Consider the following 21562-nt stretch of genomic DNA (forward strand, 5'->3'; position numbering starts at 1 on the left):
TGTCCTTAAGGTAAAAATGAAGCTGGGATGGAATTTATATTTTAGTCCTTGCCCTGCCATTGCAGGATGTGCTTAATGCAAGATGACATGTTCCTGGGCACCACCTTCCCACACACATCTGGCAGCTGTCCCAGGTTTGCACATCCTGTGGGGTCTGCCTGGGGTCATTTTTCTCTGCCCAGAGTTGTGCTCTGCCTGTGCCAGGGCTGGCATCCTGGGTGCTTTGATGGAAGATCTCCTGGGAAGCCATCGTGTAATAAAACTCCAGCTCCAGAGGCAGCTTGGTGCTCCCCTGGCCTCTGTTCCCCCTCCATGATCAAGCAGGCATCCCTGGTGTCCATCAGAGTTGGGACATGTGTATCTCAGGTACCTCAGACCTCTGTCCATCTTCCAAGCTGTTGTTGCAGTGGAAAGCTGCAAAGGATCCAGATGATGCTCAACCAACTCATTGAAATCAAATTTTTACAGCATTTTCAATGTGGCACTGGGCAGATTTGCTGTCCTTGGCTCTTTTCTCAGCTGGAGGTTTTTGAGCCTTGCCAGGATGAGTCCTAGAATTCTGCAAGCCCATCCTGGGAAGAGCAGAGATGTTTGACCAGGCTTTTGGGGTGGCTTCCTGGCAGTCAGTGGGCTGGTTTTCACAACCACAGGTCACAGGAGCACAGCAAAATGGAGAAAGGTTCAACTTGAATTTGTCCTTGCTTTTCTGCACAGCAATAAATAAATAAAAGTACATTACATGGGTAGACCATTTTTTCCTTGCATGTAAAAGTAGTGAAGGGACTCCAGCCCCTTTGAGGGTAAATCAGAAAAGCCAAGAGAGAACACTGGCATGGGAGCCTGCCCTCAATTAAAAATTTCAGAGAGGAAAAGAATTTTGTTGCTTGCTAAATCCTCAAACTAGCTTTTGAAACAGTTTTGTGTTCCTATGAAATTAAAGCCTTTGGGGTATTGTTTTCTTTCCCAGTTGAAACCAGTTAGCAATGAAGCTTTATTTTCCTCTTCCCCTGTTTGCAGGCAAAATGAACTCAAACTTTAGTGATTTTGTTCCCATAAACCTTCTCTAGCCCTGCATTATAAAAGACATGAAACCTCTTTGTTAATGAGTGATATTTGCACTGTGGTACCACTTTTCATCCAAGCAGCTGCAAAGGCTTTGCAAACATTGATTTAAGCTTTACAAACCCCAGGAGCTGGAGGAACGTGTGTTTCAGGAAGGTGGGCTGACCTGGGCCTGGAGAGGGGATGAAATGTGTGCTGGAGTCCCCCTGGAGCAGAGCCAGGGAGAAAGCCCTGGTCTTCAGCTCCAGTGGGGGCTGAACTGTGCCACTGGACAGGCTGGCTTGTTTGAGAGGGGAAGGTTTTGGGAAATGCAGCAGCCTGGGCTGGAAAATGGTTGGGATATCCCTATCCATAGCTGCTCAGGCAGCAGAGGTGTCTTAGGGCATCACAGGGCACTGGGACCTCCATCCCATCACTTCCAGGATAACTTTCCAGCTACTTCACCTGTATTTGCACATGCAAGACTGGAGCCTCTCCAGCTTCACACCAACAAGGGAGAATCATATTTTAAGTGTATTTTTTTTTTTTTTTTTTGAGCATCACATTGATTGTACCTTCTGGGTACACTGAAATACTGTCTTTCTCTCAAGGCAAGGTGGGAAAGGCAGATTTGCTCATTAGCAGAGCTGGAGGGAAGATTTAATTGGATCCAGTAGCATATTTTATTTTTGCATCTCAATTTGTATGGATTAGCACTTGAAAGATAAATCACTTTTAGTCTGACAGCTTAAAAGTAAAATCCCTGAAAGCTTATTGTTTTACTTCTAATGCAATTCTGTAGTATCTGTTGGCTTCTGACATTAATTTATATTCATTTTCTTATTTGCTAAAGCAACATAGACTACAGTAGCCTGTCAACATTTTCCTTTCTTGTAGATCCCTGTTCTCTTGAGTTTATAATGTGGTGAAATTATTTCCAGGAAAACTTTGGATATGCAGCACTTGAGACTAAGACAAATTTGTTTATTAAAGATTTGGCTGAAACTGTTTTAGCTGAGATTGACTGTAACTTTGAGGGCAGGGCTCTGTTTCCATCTTTATCAAAAGACCCTGTCCCAGTCTCTCGGATCAGGGGGTCTGGGGCTTGCTGGCCCCCCAGCCCTGGTGGGTTGTGATGCTGCTGAGAGCAGGGAAAGGCTGCAGGCAGCAGCAGCACCCAAAGGTTGCCTGAGCTCTACCAAGCCCTGCCATGTTGGGACTAAATAAAAAAAAAAAAATTAACCTAGCTTGTCCCACTCACCTTCACGAAGATTAATCTCTTGAAACACTGCCTGGGGTGCTGTAAAATATGAGAAACAATACACTCAGGCATTGTGTTTATATCTGTCTGGGTTTTATGTCATTTCTGCCTGCAGTTTCACAGGTTCAGAGGGAAGGGAGCAGGAACACTCCCTTGCCTTTTCTTGGGTGCCATTGGTGACATGTTGCTTTGGTGTTTCTCTGGTCATACTGATGGTTCCCAGCTTTCTGGGATAATGAGTGAGAGCTGAAAAAAATCTTCTCAAACACCAACAAGTCTTCTTCACTTTCTAACATGAGAATCGATCCATTTACCTATTATTTCTGTGCCTTTCTTCCCTGTTCTTGACCAGGTCTAAAAAGTTTCAGTCCTTCATTGAGAGCTGCCTAGTGAAGAACCACAGCCAGAGACCAACCACGGAGCAGCTGATGAAGCATCCCTTCATCCGAGACCAGCCCAACGAGAGGCAGGTCCGCATCCAGCTCAAGGACCACATCGACAGGACTAAAAAGAAGCGAGGAGAGAAAGGTCAGTGCAGAAGAGAGGAGGGTTAGTGGAGAGGAAGCAGTGCTGTGAGCAGTCCTTGGCCTCTGCCATGTGCTCAGATATCCCTGTCTGGGACCCTGGCAGACTCTGTACAGAGCCCCCGGAGACACTGTCTGTGATCTCTGTCCACGGAAAAGAGTTTTCAATCTTACAGGATGAATTACCAGCTCTGAGTATTTGATATCAGTAATAATTAAGTGTGGCATGGGTGCAAAAGTAAAATTTTAGGATTCTAGATTAGGGGTTCAAAGGGGACAAGCTGGAGGAAATTGGGTGTGCCTTGTCCTTTTACTCCTTCTTCATGCCCTCCATGTTTCGCTGTGGTGTTGGCATTTTTCTGTTGGTTCAGGCTGGGGACACACTGTCCAACGTAGGTGACAGATATTGGCACGTTATTGTAAATCCAGCCCAGGGAGTTTCTGGTATTTAATGTTTGTCACATCCCACTGAGGGCAGAGCCCCACACGCTGCCCTGCAGGACAGAGCTGGGCAGGGCAGCAGAACATGTTAGAGATAAACAGAATAAACAACCTTGAAACAGCACAGACCAATTATGGCTTCTGCTTTGGCAGTGGGGCAGAAAGACAGAGACTTTCTACAATCTCAGAATCATCAATACCCCAGATTCTGACACTCTGCCACGTGCTTGGTGTGCAGACCAGGACACATCCAGGCAGGTGAAGCTTATGGGTAAAAGAGGGAAAACAAAGAGGACTGGGTTGCCCATGGTCTCAGTACCAGTTCCCCTCACTCAGATGGCTGAGTTTGTTTGCAGTCTCGTTAAATTCAATAGGTGAGCGCCTTCATGTGGTTTTGGGGACAGATTGTTTTGTTTGGTTTGATTCCTCTGAGTCATTGAAATGGAAATAAATACCTGTAACTAAACAATGGGTGTTCATGCAAAGCAGACAGGTGACTGTCATTAGAGTTAATCAGTGTTTTTAAATATTTTTTTTTTTCCCCTAATGAAAAATGATACCTTTTTTTAGTCCAGGTGGTAATTTCCACATGGAACATCTAAGCTTTGATGCATTAAAGCGTGTGTATAAAATTTACGTTTGCATAGATCTGTGCTGGCATGTGGGAGGGTGAAGCTGCTAAGCTGAATTTTCCCCAGCTCACGTATTTCATGCCAAGTGTGTTGATCTAGGTGACATCCCTGCAGCACCAGCGATGAGCAGAGCTGTGCAAACCAACATCCAGATAAGACCCTTGCCCCAAAGCAATTCCACTGACTAGGAATAACCTATTAAACTGAATGTTTTCAGTGAACTCTCCGGGCCCTATCAAAGTCCTCTGCAAGAAAGATCAGATAGCAGAAGAAAGTTGTTAAAGTATTCGGCTGCTTCTGAACTGAATTTTAATTTGAAAGCTCATTTGTAGAATCCAGCAAATTATTATGTTGCTATTTCTCTTCTTATTGGTAGCGGAATTAATTTTTCATGCGTACCTTCCAGCCCCTTGTAATAGATTTCACTACAATCAAAACAATAAAATGGGATCCCAATGAAGTATTAAATGTGTTTAGTCTGGCAAATGAAGGTTGGACCCTAGAGATGGAGAGTAATTGGATAAATGCAAGCCTTTCTTTGACTATAATTCCCTTCATCCGATAAAGATGATATCCCAACAGAAATTGCAGTATGTAACACAACATTGCAGTGAGCTTTTATGTAGATATCTTCATTGCCTGGAAATTACATGGATTTGCATAGGAAGAGCATATGTTTAGGGAAAGAGGAGCTGGTGCCTTCAGAGCCTTGGTTAAATCCCATCTTCCTGCGGCTGTGGCTCCAATAGCTGCTGGTGCACCTTCTGTTGCAGAACCATCCTGAAGAAGGGGGTCACTGTAATGTGGGGATAAATTCTTATTTTGTGGACACTCCCATGTTTACATCAAGGGGCTGTGGTTGTTAGGGCTGTTGCCCCCTGTGCTGGTGCTTCCCTGGCCTTAAAACCACAAAATGCAGAGCAGTAGTGCTGCTTATTCTTGGTCATGCAAGGTAAAGAGAATTGGTTGTTCTGCCTTCAGAGCTCTGGGGTTTTCAGTCACTGGAAAAACAAATGAGTCCAGCAAAGGGCACTGATGAGCAATTCTGTTCCTAGATGAGACAGAGTACGAGTACAGTGGAAGTGAGGAGGAGGAGGAGGAAAACGACTCTGGAGAGCCGAGGTAAGAACCAACATTTCATTTGTGCCCTTACATCCCTTTTAGCTCTGTGTAAAATCAACTTGGATTATGGGCTCATATGAACTGGAAATGGAAAAAGGACACTCTGAGCACAGAGTCCTGTTCCTGGCAGAACAGAGGAAATTCTCACTGCTGGGTGGTGCGTGGGTATAAACTGATGCTCTGGATCACCTTAACCAAAAGCTGGGGAAGAAAACCCCATTGCCTGTGGGATCTGCAGCACAACATGGTGCTGTCATGAGAGTGTGGATATTGGTGTATGGAAAAATGTGAGGTGAAATTTTAAAATTCTTCAAAATGTGGTTCCTTACATCCAAGTGTAACTAACTCCCTGTTCCCATGTAATTTTTCACCATGAAACCTCCCAGGTGCTGCTGCAAGCACCGTGGGGCTGGGACTTTCTTTGCTGACATTTTTCAGAGCCGTTGTAATTAGTATCAGGTTATTCCATTATTTCACTGAGATAATGTAGTATTTTAATAGCTGGCAATGATTCATGCTAAATGTGCTTTGTGCACAGCTAAATATAGTGTGTGCCAGCCACTGCAGCACCAGAGGCTTTGGTTAGAAATTTAATGTAAAGGAAACCTTTCCACTTACAGTGAGTAAATGACCGATGAGCCATGAGCAAAGCTCTGTCACCCTGCCCTGGCACCTGCAGGTCCCCATCCCTCCACCCACTGCTGCCCGAGCTGTGTCGGGTGTTCGGGTGCCGTAGGGATGGAGAGGAGAGGGGCCACGCTGGAAAACCACGCAGGGGCGAGAGGCTCGAGGCTGCAGGGAGGGGATCTGCTCTGATGCTTCTCCTGTGTGCAGCTCCATCCTCAACCTGCCCGGGGAGTCGACGCTGCGGCGGGATTTCCTGCGGCTGCAGCTGGCCAACAAGGAGCGCTCGGAGGCGCTGCGGCGGCAGCAGCTGGAGCAGCAGCAGCGCGAGAACGAGGAGCACAAGCGGCAGTTGTTGGCCGAGCGGCAGAAGCGCATCGAGGAGCAGAAGGAGCAGAGGAGAAGGCTGGAGGAGGTAACAGGGTGGAGCAGCAGGGTTTCTGGTGGCAGGTCCCAAGGGGCTGTTCTCAGCATGGTTTAAGGTGCTGACCTCTCCAGTCTGTAACCCCAAACGTTTTGTTACACTGGTCAAGCCCCTCTGCTCATCCTTTTGGTGTAGCCGCCTCCAGCCACTCTGCCCACCATAGCAAGTGTTGCCAGCTTTTGTGAAGGTAATAGCACTGCTTTGCTATAAATAAACCCTTGGAATTCCAAACCTAAAGGGCTCCCTGGAACTACTGAGCAGAGTTAGCCCATGGCTGGGGTGACAGCTGTATTCAGTCGAGGTGAGCAATCCAGCATCTGTCAAGCTCATTTTATCGTTATTTGCTCCTGTGGACTGTTTCAGTTGAGAAAAAGTTGAAAAGCTCAATTTGCCCTATCCTCAGATCCATGTGCCATTTGTGTCCCATTTAATCCATACTTTCAACTTCAGTCTTACAGTCCCTGCCAATTACAATTTCTCTATGCAGGGGAGGGGCAGATGCCTGCCTGACTTGTGCAATGATCCATATGTGCTCCGAAGGATAAGATTTCATTACCCTTGTCTTAACATACCAGCCACAAATGCAGTCAGTCTTAAAATTATCCACCCCATTTAAAATCCAGCTGCAGGATTTGACCTTGGGACTTTGGGTGTCCTGAGCTGCTCAGCCTGGCCACATGCTCTGGAGGAAGTGCTTGCTTTTCCTTTAGCTCCTGGGTCTTGTATTGAAGAAGTTCACCAAAAAGTAATGGGCTTTTCCCCATCTCTTAGGGTTTTTGATGGGGTTTTTCAAAAAGACACCCATTGCCTTGCTCTGAACTCCACCCAAGTGACTCATTGAAGGGTTCATACGTTGAGTGTCATTAAATTAGCTTTCTGGAGAGGTCACCAATATGTCTGATAAAAGGATTTTCAGTAAATGGACTAGGAGAGCATCCACCACCTTAATTTGCAGGAGCAAGAGGTCTGTTACTCTGTTCACCAATCTTTCCCTGTACTGGGTAATGCCTCAGGCCAGGGGCACAGACAGGAAGGAATTTCAGGCAGCTGATGTTGCTGATGGTGATGGTATGTCCTCTCTTCGAGGTGGTCTTCTGAGCCCCTCCAGGGCAAAAATCAACACAGGCAAATCCCAGGCAAAGCATTTTTTCAGTCTGGTAAATATGTAGGTCTGTGATGTTGTCAGAGCACAGAGTGTTCATTATCTTCTAGGTCAGGTTCTGCTAGAGCCCTGCACCCCTCCCAAGGCTGGCAAGCTGTTTTGTGGGGGGACAAGGTTTGCATGTAGATGTACCCCAAAATCTCCTGCTCCAGTGTTGGTTGTGAGGACTGTTGTTGCAAGCTGCCTTTGTTCCAGCTGCTTGCTGCAAGCAGTACAGGAGCAGAACAACAGCAGAATAAAAGCAGACACCAGATTAACTGCAATCCTGTAATGAATACAATGCTTGCTGCTGTATTAATATGTTCTCTTCACATTGAAGAAAATTGTTCTCTCTTTGCTGCTTCCCAGTCAGGTTTTGAATGGAGGACTAATCCTTTGCTAAGCTGGAGAGCTCTGCTCTGAGCTATGGAGTTGCTGCCTTGCTGGGCTGGGCTGTGCTCAGTCCCCTGGGCTCTGCTAGTTTCCTTCTGTTGTGTCCTCAAGTCATTAAAAGTTAATGCCACCATAGCCAACATTTAAGCCAAATACCTTTTCTAGTGGCTCAGAACAGCCCTGTTAGACTCTTCACCCACTGCCTTCTTCCCAGCTGCCTTGCAGCTTTTGGACCTCAGTTAAAAGGGAGATGTGATGGAGCAAAGCTGGCCAAGAGGGGTTTGCAAGCTCCTGCCACGTGAGAGGAGAGGGGAAAGGCAGGGGGGCTGTAGTTGAAGAGCATCCTCTGCCCCCCTTGATGTGATCTGTCCCACAGGCTCAGCCAGGATCAGGGCAGATGCTGGGGCCAGCTGGCAGCTGGGATAGCCCCAGCATCTTCTCAAGTGCCCATTTCCTCAGGTCCCTCTGGCCAGGTTTAGCTTCACCTGCCACAGAGTAAAATGAGCTCTGCTCTCTATCAGACACCGTTTGTGTGGCGAGCAAGGAGCAGCTGAGTTGCTATGGTGAGGATTAAAGCTGGAGCCCTTGAAAGAGGGACAGACCTTCTGGTGGGTTGTGGCAGTGGTGAGGACAGATGCTCCCCACCTGCAAGGTGCCCTGAATCTGCAAAGCCAGAAAATCTGTAAGTGCAGAGATGAGCAAATAAAGTTTCATGGCTGTTGCAGGGATATAGTTTGGTCTTTGTCCTTCCTGGGTATTTTGGGGTAGGAAACCTCTGATGGGCAGACAGAGGTAGCCCCCAGCAGCTGTCACAGTTGTGCTGAGTTTGGTGTGGATGTCCTGAGGCTCCCAGCACACTGCATGGGTGTGGAGTGCTGCTCCAGTCAGGCTGCTGCTCTTGGGCCTCTGCTTTTTCCAACACCAGCTTTGCATTAACTTTCATTGATGACTCTGGGCCAGGGATTTATTTTGGTTAATGGGAGCAGGATTTCTTCCATGCTACTTTATGGTCTGACTAAGATGGGGTGTGCCTCCAGCAGGCAGCACTGGTACCAGCAGATCTCTGGGGGAAGAGACCAGTGGAAGACTCAGATTACTGTGTTTTCAAAATAAAATTGACCTTTAAAACACAGTAAAGCAGCCGGGACAAATAAACCCTTGGAGCTGGTGGCTTTTGGGTGTCCTAAGTCAGCCTGTTCAAGCTGCCAAACTTATTACTGTGTTTACAGAAAGAGCTCCTACTCATAAGATGCTGTGGAGGTGTCCAGGCTGAGGGAGTGAGTTGGCATTTGGGACCAAGTGCAGCTCCAAAAGGATTGATGTTAGAAGGATGGCAAGCTCAGAAATGCCTGGAGTTAATTTGTACTGGAGATGCACAGCAAAAGAGCTGAAGAAAGGCCTTAGTAGGATAACTGTCCCATTCCTGTCAGTGCACACCTTCAGGAGGTTTGGTGGTTTTACAATGCTGTCTTTAAATACTGGCAGGGGTAGAGCTCCTACCATTTCTCATGTCTCATTTGACAGACCTCAAAATGAAAGAATCATATTTTTTTGTCACCTTGATCTTCCTAAATGGGGATTTCTGAACCTCTCACAAAGTACCTCCCACATTAGGGCTTTTTTTGGGAAATCCACCATCTCCTGATGCTGCTCTAACAATAACATCAAATGCATATAGAAAAAGCCAAGTGAGGAAGTTTTCTGGCGGTCTCTTTATGACCTTCTTGGTGCCCTCGAGACCTTGCTGCCATGCTTTGCGTGTCTCCTTGCATCTGTTGGACACTTGGGTCTCCTTTTTTCAGGAACTGACCAATTTCCTTCTCTGAGGCTGAATCTTATTCCAGGCAGCCAAAGAGATTTAGATTTGCAGCTGTCTTTAATTGCAGTGGAAGTAAAAATGCCCAAGCCAGCTTTGAAACCGGGACTTTCATGGGAGCAGAGTTGCAGCTTTGTTTTCCCTCATACAGAAAGTTGGTCTCATGAATTCAAAATGTGCACCAGAACTAACCCTCAAATTAGGAAATTAAATATCAATAGATCCAACAGCACTGCAGAAAATGTTTGTGTCATGCAGAAGGGTGAATAGGCTTGAATATATTTTAATTTTTCCCTATATATACATATATTAGATATATATAGTTCCCTAATCAGCCTTCCATTTGTTACTGGCACAGAATGAGCCTTGATGCAGTGGTTTAACCACCAAAACTCCAGCTGAGCTGTAGGAATAACACATGCTGGGGTCAGGAGCTTTAGGGATCCTGCAAGACAAATCTCTGCAGACCCCTTGGCAGCAGTGGGCAGATGGAGTCAGAGAGGCCTTTACATAACCTCATTTTTCTGCCATATTGTGGATTTTTTTCCATTCTAGGTATAAAATGAAGGTCAGATCATTACAGGGAATGTACAAGGCAGATTTAAGCATCTTGCTGGTTTCATTTGAGGCTCCAGTTAGTGCACTTACAGAGCTGGATGTTCAAGGGATAAAAAATTGCTGAAGCTCCTGCAATTGTTAACCAGCAGAACACCATTGACTAGAAGCTCTCACAAAGCAACTAAAAAAAAAAATCAGCAATTAGTTATAGGTAAATTTAGGTTATCTAAAATGGTGGTTTGTCATTTTGTTCTGCATGTGCAGGTGCCCTATAGCTTGTAGGAACCTTGTCATGAAGATGGCAGTGCTCTCATAGGTGTGTGGTCCAGGGGGATACTGCAGTGGTCCCAGCAGCTTTGCTGCACCCATTTCCAGGGAGAGCTGTGTTACAGCAGCTCCTGTAGTACAGCTATGAGTTAAACCTCGTGTCTCTCTCATTTTTCTTTGGTCAGAAAGCATGTAGGGCTCATTGTTTCAGAGGCATGAGATTTTTCCTGCATGGGGCATCCCTTCATGGTGATCCTGAGTAAAAGCTCTGCAGTGGTTCAGAGCAAATCAGATCCCTGTTTGCCGTGGTGGGAAGTTCTGACCCAGATTCTCTACCAGTGGGAATCACCTCTCCATGCTCCAGTGCTTGGCATGTCAGAAAAGATGATGTTCCAGCCACAGTCACTCTTTCCCTGGTGGCTCAGATAAATGAGCCTGTCACAACAATGCAACCACCTAGAATATTTGTTTTCATTTGTCACTTGGAATTCCCCTTCCACTTCTTTCCTGGCTCATGCTGGTGTTTGGGAGCAGCAAGCCAGGGTTTCCAGGAGCTTCTTCTTGCAAGTGTCAGTGGCTCTCTGAGCTCACGGGGTTCAAGGGGCAGCTGCAGCTCTCTCGTTGCTCGTAGCCCAGGATGTGTCTGATCTAGCAAAGTGAGCTTGCTCTTTGAAGTCCTTGTTTCATGCCAGGCCTCCAAGGGCCTCCCCACCAGAGGTTTTGCCTTCATGTGTCTTCTCTCATCAATATTTAAAACCTGTCATATCTGGTGCAGTGCAAATAAGATCCTGTTCTGGCTTACAAGCGGCTACATATAGCTTTACCTGCAGAGTTATATAAATGCAGCCCTAATTAATTGGTGCTCTTGCCTTGCATGAATAATGGATCTGGATAGTGTAAATACACACAGTAGTTTCAGGCTTGGAGAAATGTGGGAAGTGTGCTCTTGCAGAAGGAGAGGGAGGTCAGAAAACAGGGAGAAAAGGAGGCAAGGAAAGAGATCTTTGACTCTTTTTTTTTTTCTTTTTTTTTTCTTTTTTTTTTCTCTGTTTCTACATGCACTTGTTCTCAGCTGCATCTCCCTAATCCAAATCCCTCCTTCAAAAATGGTCCCCATCATCCCAGTACTGGGGAGACTGAGGCTTTGCCCACTGCAGTGCCAGGTCCTCTCCAGATGTTTGCCAGCTGCTGCAGCAGGGCCATACAGGGGAGGCAGCTGATTCAGCCCTGCTCTGCTGGGCTGCAGTGTTCAGCTGAAGGTGCTGGTAATGCTACTGTGCCAAATGACCTGCTTATAATGTGACCTGACAAATGTGCTGTGGAGCTGGAGGGGAGTGCTGCACTCCTGGCCTCCATAAATGTGTGTGTTGGATCCTGCTCAGAGCCTCAGCCCCAAGAGCCTGGCTGCAGCCAGGTGCAGGGGGGCCTTTAAGTATCCAAAAGAGTCCTGGCTTTGAAGGGAAGTGGTGCCTGTGGGCCTCAGTTCTCATTCCTAGAGTTAAATAGGCTTTTAGAAGGCTGGTGGTGAGATGCTGCCTTGAAGGAAAGAGACCAGAAGTGGGGCAAGCTCACTGGGGCACATGGTACCCAGAAAGGATGGTGTGCTACTCCCTCCTTGAGAAAAGTGCTTTTGCCTCCTTCTTTGGAAGGATTTGGATTTGTTTGCCTATTAGATTGGAAATGAAGACCATTTGGGTGATTTTTATTGAAGAAATGGCTGTGATATTCAGGGCCTTGCCTCCTGCCAGCCAAGCCCAGCCTGCACAAGCATTAATGTGCTTTGTTCAGCAGCGTGGTAGTTTAAAAAAGCCAGCCATTAAAACCCACCTCAAAACCAGTGTGACACAGCTGTGACTGGAAGCTCAGGATAACATTTATTCAACACATTAGTCTGAAGATCTGTACTTCAGAGGTCATGGGAGCACTGACCATCACATGAGGAGGTCAAGGGCGCACTGGCAAAGCCAAGAAATCCTGTGTACCACCAGGATGCTGCAGAGTGACCATGTCCTGGTGGGGAGCCCTCTGCAATTTCTAGTGCAGAGTTCCAAAAGCTACACCCAGGCCCACGTTCCCCTGTTGCCTGTGAGGACAGAGTAGCACAGGCATCCCCTGTGTACGTGGGCAGTGCCAGGATTGTGCCTGCCGTGGGACACACCGGTGTCTGGAGCTGGCAGGTTATTTCAGGTTGGATGCAGTTTTTCCTTCTTCCCCGAGGCAAGTGGAGCAGCTCTGATAGATATTGCTGTAGGTGGCACTAAAGCTGTGCTGCAGCTCAAGGAAATCATTGGAGTCCATGTGGATGCTACCTGTGGGTGAAGAGGCAGGAGCAGGACAGGCAGTGGCTCCTGATGGAAATGCTGGAGTCTTTAAGTATTTGTTACAACATCTGTAGATAGATATATCTCCATGGATATCTGTCTGTAAAGATACCCTTAGATGTGTATCTCCACAGAGACACAAATATATAGAACACGGAGGAAAACACAGACAGATACAGATTTTAAGTCAGTCTGTGCAGTGCAGGTTCCTGCAGAGCAGCGGTTTCGCACGGAGGCATCTTGGTCTCTGGAATGCTCAGCCAGCTCTTCAGCTGCTTGTTCCAGCCCTCCCCACGATTCAGAGAATGCATGGCATTGCCAGCTTCTCCCGTGACAGCGTTCCCACTGCAGTCTGCTCAGCCACCGTGTGTCGGCAACGGGAGAGAAAAAAATACAGGGAAAAAAAAAAGGAAAAAAAAGGGCCACGTTTCTGCTTCAGTGGGTGCCTTACCGTGGCTGCACCCAGCAGATGATGAAGATGATGGCCAGGGCAGGCAGCTCCAGTGCCAATCCCGGACTTTGAGTGCCCTCTGCCGATGCTGCATGCGGTGCTGCAGCGAGGGGCCAGCAGCCTGTGCAGCACTGCAGCACTCTGCTGCCAGCCCCTGCTCCCGGCATGGTTTGGGCAGCTGCAGGGTTGGCTGGGTTAAAAGCAGGAGTGTGGGGGCTGCAGGTGTGCCCAGGGTGACTCACAGCAGGCTGTTGGTTGTCATCACCCCGAAACTTCCTGGATTGCTGTCTGCAAAGGTGCTACAGAGTGGAGCAGGCAGGGATGCACCCGGGAGGGAGTGGGGCAGGCATGACCTGAGAATAGCAAGGGAAGCCCATCCTGCTCATTTGGTGCTTCAGAAAGGAAAAACCCTTGGGTTTTGAGTCTTCCTTGTTGGTTTCTGGTCTCAGCAAACATAAAGAGAGATGCATTTCCCTCTCAGTAGGCAATAAGTCCCCTGTCTCTGTCCCTCATCCTCATGGGTGGTTTTGGGGCAGAGATGTGTTACCTGTAGGCGATGGGCTCGTGTAGCTCCCAGGTGTCTGAGGCCCCATTAGCTCCCTGGTTGGCCATGCTGGGACATGGGGACCATGTAATCCCCCATGGCTTCATCTGCAATTGGGAGACAAAATTACCTGGTTCTGGCTAGGAGAATGCTGTGGGTTCTCCACAGCCAGTGCCAAAGAGCAGAATGTGTGAGGATGGAGTGGGATCAAGGAGTCCCTCTGCCACCCAGATGGACCAGCCTGCTGGCAAGGCATCTCCTTGGATGGGTGGGAACACTGTGGCTCTGTGGGCAAGGGGACACCCCAAAAATGACGAGAGAAAGGACTTCAATCTCCCGGGGAGAGGGATGGGGAAGCTGACCTGTACCCGCTGTCCCCCCCAGCAACAGAGGCGGGAGAAGGAGCTGCGGAAGCAGCAGGAGCGGGAGCAGCGCCGGCACTACGAGGAGCAGATGCGGCGGGAGGAGGAGCGGCGGCGCGCGGAGCACGAGCAGGTAACGGGCTGGGAGTGAGCGGGGCCATCGCCTTCAGCACGGAGTCCTCTGCCTCTAATCAGAGATCTTCTCGTAAACACTCATTTTTTACCACTTGAGAGCAAATTGCTTAATTGTTAACACTGCGTGCGTCGCTTTCACTGCTGTCGTTTATTTCTGTGTGGATCCACTTGCTGGCCCGCAGATGTGAAGGCACTCGGTGCAGGTTTTCCACACCAGCTTGTTGTTGGAGTCAGATTTTTTGTTATTCTTGGGTAATGTTTGCCGTTTCCCAGTGGTTTCCATTCTTGTAGAGTGGTGGACACCCTGGGCTCTTTGGGCAGGGATGGAGGGTGCCAGGGCTGATTGATCAGATCACTTGGGCGGGGCGGATGTGGGTGCCCACCTCATTCTCCTTCCTCTCTGGAAATACTGGCTCTTTTACCTTCTCTCTCTTTTTCCTTTGATCCTTGCTGCCCATGCCTCCAGGAGTACATCAGGCGACAGTTAGAGGAGGAGCAGAGACAGTTAGAGATCCTGCAGCAGCAGTTGTTGCAGGAGCAAGCGCTACTTCTGGTAAATGGGAGGCCACGGCCACGCTTGCCGCTTTCTGCTCTTGTCGTGTCCGCATGCGCCCGCGTGCACCCATGTCCCCCCAGTGCCTCCTGACATGCCCAAACGTGGGGGACACCACTGTCACCACCCTTCCTGGAGCCTCCTGACCTGCTCCGTGGCTGCAGCATGCCTGGATCCCCCGTTCTGCTCGGGGCTGGCTGCCCTCATGGTGCACGGCTCTCACTGCGTCCCCTCCGCAGCATTGGGGTGTGTGTGTGTGTGTCCTCCTCAGAGGAGCAGCCCTGGTTGCTGCTGTGAAGTTTTGGAGGCTGTTTGCAGCATGCTGGGGGTGTGTTCGAGCTGTTGCGTGTCTGCATCCATCAAACCCACCCTGCCATGCTGTTCTTCGTGTTCTGAGTGAAGGCTTTTGTTTCAGTTTCCTCGCAGGAACACTGTCTATTCCCTTGTGTGCTGTTTGCATTCTAGATGTCCTCTTTTTTATTTCATTTGGGTTTGAGTTATCCTTTTTACTGCTGGTAACTGTCTGTTACTCTTAATGCATTTTATTTTAATCTACACGGTTGGGGTTTTTTTTTGTCTTGCTATTTTATTTAGGAAAAACAAAAGCCCTCACACAAGCCATTATCTTTTAAAAGGACTTCTCAAAATTATTTACTCCTTTAAACCCATAGAGCTGTAGGGATTCAGAAAGATCACACAGTCTTTGCAGTCTGGCTCTTCCCAGGATCAATTAATTGGTCCTACATAGGAGTCGGCTTCAGTTGGGTTTTGTCTGACCATAAAATCATGAAATGGTTTGGGTTGGAAGGACATTAAAGACTCTCTTTCCAACCCCCTACCATGGGCAGGGACACCTTACACTAGACCAGTTTACCCTGATCCCCATCTTGATCAGGTGATGTTAGGTACCTCATTGAATTGATCCCTCATTTTTTTATCCTGGGCAAAGTCAGTGGTAATTCCTAAGCAAACATCAGCCCTCAGTGGGTCTTGCAGGGTTTCCCTGACGAGGCAGCACTGACATCCCCCATTCCTACCAAACGAGGCAGTTCAGTGGCTGCAAAGCATCACTGGCAGAGTCACAACTCTGAATTTGCTGGCTTTGCTGTCTCTCCTTGGGGATGCTTTACAGCTCTGTCCCCAAAGTCTTCCAAATCAGCGAGCTCTGCCAGAAAACAACCTTTCAGATGCTCAGGCCCTGTTGTTGACCCAAACAGATAAATCTGCAGGCTGGCTGGGCACCTTGTCACTGTGTTTTCTCCTGGGCAGGAGTACAAGCGCAAGCAGCTGGAGGAGCAGCGGCAGGCGGAGAGGCTGCAGAGGCAGCTCCAGCAGGAGCGGGACTACCTGGTGTCCCTGCAGCAGCAGCAGCAGCAGCAGAGGCAGGACCAGAGGCCAGCAGAGAAGAAACCCCTCTACCACTACAAAGAAGGGATAAATGCCAGCGAGAAGCCAGCGTGGGCCAAGGAGGTAAGGGAGAGCAGGGAGGATGATGGTGCTCGTGTGCATCTGCAGGGCTGGGTCTGAAATGCACAGAGCAGGTTGTGCTGCACAGGGTGGGGGCGCAGGAGATGCCATCAGCTGTGCTGGGAACACCCCCAGCTTGGTGCAGTGTGTCTGTGTTTGTACAAACAGGGAGGTTTTTCCATGAGGCCATGTGAGAAGGAGAATGGATACCTCCTGGAGGGGTTCAGCCTGGCTGGGGGCTTGTGGACACAGAATCATAGAATTCAATTGGAATGGACTTTGAAGGTCATCTCCTCATTCTCCTTCCTGGCATGTTCACAAGTCTGCAGGGGTCAGGGGTGAATGCAGAGGGTCATGGTTGTGAATTTCTTTGCTGAGCCCTAATTTCACATAGGTAGGGGTTAGACAGCTTTCCCCCCCAGGCTCAGGGCTATATCCCTTGGGGTTGCTCTTTGCTGATTTTTTCTCTGAGACAAAATGAGAGGATTGAAATAGTTGTGAGATCTTGAATATTAATTGTTGCTAGTCTGAATAGTCTTGAAAAGATGAAGACATGCATTGTCTGCAGTGCAGATTCAGGATCATGTGCAGACTCTTTCTCCTTAATCTCTTTGTGGTGACTCCAGTAAGATTGATGCCTGCTTTTGCTATTAATTTTTCTAAAGTTCTTTCTTGTTTACTTTTATTACCATTATCCTGGGCAGAAAGATACTTTAATAACTTCCCTATTCTTCCTACTAAGCAGGAGCACTGCTTGGCATCCTTTATTCCTGGCAGACATGTGGTGTGCATCCAAGATACAGCTCTTCTTTCCTCTTGACAGTCCTCAGCTGCATCCACAATACGTGCAAGCATTGAATGCTCAAGGAGTTCAGCCACCAGTTGCTAAGAAAAGACCAGTGGCCTTTCTGAACCATCACAGGGATAGATCTGGGTGTCTAAAATTCTTTTCACCTCTACACACTCACTTGGACTTTTCATTTATTACCTTCCAGTTCACTCTTCAGTATCTTTTGGTGGCAGTGCACCAGATGATAGATTTACATGGAGTTGCATCATCATTCTCCAGCCCTTTCAGTGAAAGAAGAGGTTTGATAAGTGGGATTGCAGATGAGGTGTTCCAGATGTGCTGAGCTGCCTCTGATGAGAGAGGCTTCCACCTGGGTGGTGCCTCTGCAGCTTTGTGAAGAGCTGGGTCGCTCTTGTCCATCTGCTGGAGTGCTGGGAATAGGTAGTGGGCAGGGAAAAGTGAATAAACTGTCTTTTATTGCCTGGTTTTAAGTAAACCCTGTAGAACAGTGCTTAAGTACTTCTGGCACTGTCTGCAAAACTTTAGCAAAGATATGTAAAAAGGAGTATTATTTTTTTATCTGGGGTGAAGGAGAAAAGTGCTGGATTTAGCTTTCCCTTTCAAACACAAAGGCCCATTTCTTCTGTTTCATGGGGCTGGCATATTTTTGATGCTGTCACTGGAAGCAGGACATTGGGAGCTGCACAGTGTTAATAAGAGCAGCAGAACGTGGCCTCTTGCCCTTTGCCAAAATCATAGGGAAGATGAGGTTTCCTGTTGTTGGGGAACTTCTCCAGCTTCTACCAATTAGCTCTCCAAACCATTTATTCCTTACCTGTGTCACTCTGTCTGGTTTCTAATTAAATGCTCCAAGCTGTGGCATCTTTCTGCTGTTGGGAGCAGTATTTGATGTACTGCCTCAGCAAAGCACCTTGGGAATCTCCCAGAATGACTTCTCTTGCCTCCATCCTGTTTTATCTTCTGTTTAGTCCTGCTTTTAACACAATACAGGTACTTTGCTGCATATATTGAAGGCCCACCTTTGCTGGCTCTACAGATAGATTTGTGCTGATACTTAATGAGCCACCATGGTTTTTGTTATAGTTTAGCAATTTCCATACCCAACCCATGCATGCTAATTTAACAGAAATATTGAGACTTTGTTTTCCTGTGGGAACAATGAAAAGACAAGTCTGGTGCTCAGCCTACAGTTTCTGGAGGCTGTGCAAAGCTTATTTGGATATTTCTTGAGGATTTTGCATTATATCCCATACTGCCCTTGTTTTTGTGCTGTTTTGATCTCGAGTCTTCTCTCGTAGGAGCTTGATCAGCACAGCTGAGCCCTCCTCTTTAATTTTCACACCTCTTCTTTATGTATACATTTTCCCACCTCACTGGTTTTCACAGGGTGACCCAAGGCCCTGCAGGAGTGGGGTAAAGCATCAAGGTGAGGCTGTGGCCACTCACCTTGTGGTTGTTTCCCTGCATCCCCTGGTTAAGAGACTGGCCTGTTGGTGATGACAAAGCTCTGGGTGAGGAACCAGCCTGTGCTGCATCTCTCACAGCTTCCCCAGAGCACAGTCAAAGATTTCTCTTGATGCTGAATGAAACAGTCTGAGCAGATAGTCCTGCCAAAATGCATGGATGCACATTCCCTTCTGCTGCCCCTTCTACTCATCTTCTTGTTACTCAGGATTATCCACTAGAAGCTAACTTGGGATGTAGCTTGGGTGCTGTGCTACATCTGCCCTGTTTTTCCAGGCACATCTCTTAAAATTATGGACTGTTTGGTTTTTTTTGGAGATCACGTTGGGACCCTCTGTGATCCAGCCAGGGATGTGGCATTTGCACTCTGAGCTGTGGTCGTGTAATTAGTAGCTCTCTTTATTACTGAATTTTCTGTTATGGATCAGTATTTGCAAAACAAGGTGTTGCAGATAGGGAGAAGCTTGGTCAGCTGAAGTTTGGGTTTGGGCAGGAATATAGCACACATGATTGTGCAGAAGGGAGGGGACAGGTGTCCACATTTTCCACATGGTGGCAGACCCCTGTGGTGCTTTCCCACTGTTCAGAGCTTCCCTGGGAGAACTCAGGACTCAGCTGTGCATCACGAGCTGTTCAGTTCTCTGCAGCAGCCAACACTCACAATCAGCTCCTCCTTCAGTCCCCGTGGCTTTTATCCTGCTCTCACTTTGAAGTGATGTAGTAAAACATTAGCAGCCTTCTACTGGGACTGCACAGCACTGCTAAGATTTTTCCTGTTTTGGGGAATCTTGAGTTCAATTAGAGATGGTCTGTACTTGAGCAATGATGAACTCCTGAAGGGTTTTGCTGCCCTTCCCCCCTTTCTGCCTAATAGTGAATCGGTGGGGCCCCACCAAGCACAGCTGGAGAGTCCCAAGAGCATCTTCGGCTGTGCTGAGACCACAAGGTGCAAGTGAGGAGATACTGGCAGTGGGAAATCAAACACCTTTCTCCTTTCCAGCACCCAGACACCCCCATTTGATCTTTCCTGCCTTCTCCACAGCAGCCTGGACACGCTCCACGATCAGCTGCACATCAGGGCCTGGCATTGTGCCGGGAGCAGCTCGGCGGCGGCTCCATCTCTGCCTGTCGCTGCCAAGGCTTGGCTGAGGAGGAGCTGGACTGGAGCAGCCTGTGACCCAGCACTTGGGCTGCTGCTCCCTTTCAGAGGGAGTTCTCCTTCCCACCCTGCTCCCCTTCACATCCCTGTGTCCCCATTTTTGGGCACTGCTGAGCAGAGCTTTGCACAGCCTCTGCGCCCTGGTGGGCCTGGGGAAGTTGTGGTGACCTTCTAGGACACAGCAGTAGGCCAGGTGGCCCCTCATGAACTCAAAAAGCAAACAGTCCATAACATACATTTCTTACCTATATTTTACTCTGTCTCATGCTCAGTGTCTGAAAAGGATTAATTTTTATTCATACAATGGTTCTTTTGTTTCATGAGTATTTACTTAAAGAAGAGCTGTGGTTCTTTCCAAGCACACGTGTTGTAAATATTGCCTTTTAGCATGGCATCATCCACAGTGGAATTGAGACATGCTGGGGGTATTTAACACTTTAATGACACATAAATAAAATACACATCAGATCTGGAGGTATCAAAAATTCTGCATAGCATATGCTGCCTGAATATCAATGCACAGCCTAACTACAGGATGGCACGACTGGGTGAGCTGAAACCACCGTGTTCCCATCAAGGGGAGCTGAAAGCAGTGGCCTTTGGGTTGATGTTCTCTCTCAGTAAAAGAGGTTTTTCCCCTCCCATACATGACAAGGTGCCAGACTCAGTAAATTCAGATCAAAGCAAACAGTTTTCCGGCTGCCATGTTTATTCTTTTATTCAGATCAAACAAAACTACCCGTTGTGGTGTTTATAACAGTGAAGGAAAATGGTCCCCTTGATTAGAGATCCATTTGAGAAGAAGCCAGAGCTTCTCAGGAATCATCTTCTAGTAACATCTCTCTGAGGTGTCCTGCCTTTTCTTTATTTTTTCTTTTTCGTTTCTTAATTTTTCCATTTCATATTCAGAAATTAATTAAGCATATAAATTCAAGCAGTCCTTTTCATGTCTTTAAAACACATTTATTGCACAGTTTGCAATAACAGGATAACTTGGATTCCATGATCACAGAATCACTTAGGCTGGGAAACACCTCCAAGATCATCAAGTCCAACCTGTGACTGATCACCACCTTGATCAAACAATAGATATGATATACCTATGTGGATGCCAGCCTGGTCAGGGAGAGAGAAACGGCAATCGTTTCTCACAGTGGCTTGTGAGAATTTTTAGGGAGTTGTAGGAATGTGGTAATTTGTTAGCATAAACAATCTGCAGGTGGTGTTTTTCCACCTTGCTCTTCTGTTTCTCTCAAGGATGGTGTGTGAGAAAGATGTTTCTATTAACTAACCAGTCAAATAGAATGTATCATATCAGTCTATTTAAGCTGAAATTTCCTTTCCATTAAGGCCTTCTTTTCTTCCTTTTTACGCTGCGTCCTCGTCTGTTCTTGTGTCATTCTTGGCACAAGGGTGGCATACCTAAAGAGAAGGGAGCTGATGTTCCCCCCCTCGCACAGCCCCCTGAATATCAGGCTAGCCCAGAGATCTGAGGCTGTGAGGGGAAGAATATCAGGGAGATGGCAAAGATTTCCAAAAGAGGCTCTTATCCCGAAATACTTGGTTTAACTCTCTTTATTCTGTGGTGTCCATGTAGAGAATGGAGCAAAAGAGCATGAACAGGAAATGTCAGGGGTCTATATAGACTTTGGGCAGGGTGGGCTTCCCTGGCTCTCCACCAGCTGGGGCAGGAAGGAGGGGTCCAGGGTTATCTGATCAGAGTCACAGGGTCCCGGGAAAGGGGAAATAGTGCCCATGAGCTCGCTGTGACAGGGAGCTTTCTGTATGTTTATGCATACCTTGGCTTTCCATTGGAAATGGGTTCCTGGGGGCGCTGACCCCTCTCCCCGTGTCCCACAGGTGGAGGAGCGCTCCCGGCTCAATCGCCAGAGCTCGCCGGCCATGCCCCATAAGGTGGCCAACAGGATCTCTGACCCCAACCTGCCTCCTCGGTCCGAGTCCTTCAGCATCAGCGGCGTGCAGCCAGCCCGGACCCCACCCCTGCTCCGACCCGTGGACCCGCAGGTAATGGTGCTCTCCCGTTGCCAGGA

General features: G+C 47.8%; 1 protein-coding gene across 12 annotated transcripts in view; it reads left to right on the plus strand.

Annotated features, from left to right (window-relative positions):
* TNIK (TRAF2 and NCK interacting kinase) overlaps nt 1-21562 on the plus strand; it is a 154269-nt gene that overhangs the window by 101118 nt on the left and 31589 nt on the right. For 7 of the 12 annotated variants that reach the window (XM_085587353.1, XM_085587345.1, XM_085587348.1 and 4 more), the window contains exons 10-16: nt 2655-2830; nt 4955-5021; nt 5856-6060; nt 13945-14055; nt 14524-14610; nt 15880-16080; nt 21372-21536. In XM_085587353.1, coding sequence (XP_085443479.1) covers nt 2655-2830; nt 4955-5021; nt 5856-6060; nt 13945-14055; nt 14524-14610; nt 15880-16080; nt 21372-21536 — 1012 coding nt within the window. The remainder of the gene's footprint in view (nt 1-2654; nt 2831-4954; nt 5022-5855; nt 6061-13944; nt 14056-14523; nt 14611-15879; nt 16081-21371; nt 21537-21562) is intronic. The other 5 variants (XM_085587346.1, XM_085587347.1, XM_085587351.1 and 2 more) reach the window with 1 other exon arrangement.

The sequence above is a fragment of the Lonchura striata genome, chromosome 9 (genome assembly GCF_050655825.1).
Source record: "Lonchura striata isolate lonStrDom1 chromosome 9, ASM5065582v1, whole genome shotgun sequence".
Taxonomy (NCBI): Eukaryota; Metazoa; Chordata; class Aves; order Passeriformes; family Estrildidae; genus Lonchura; species Lonchura striata.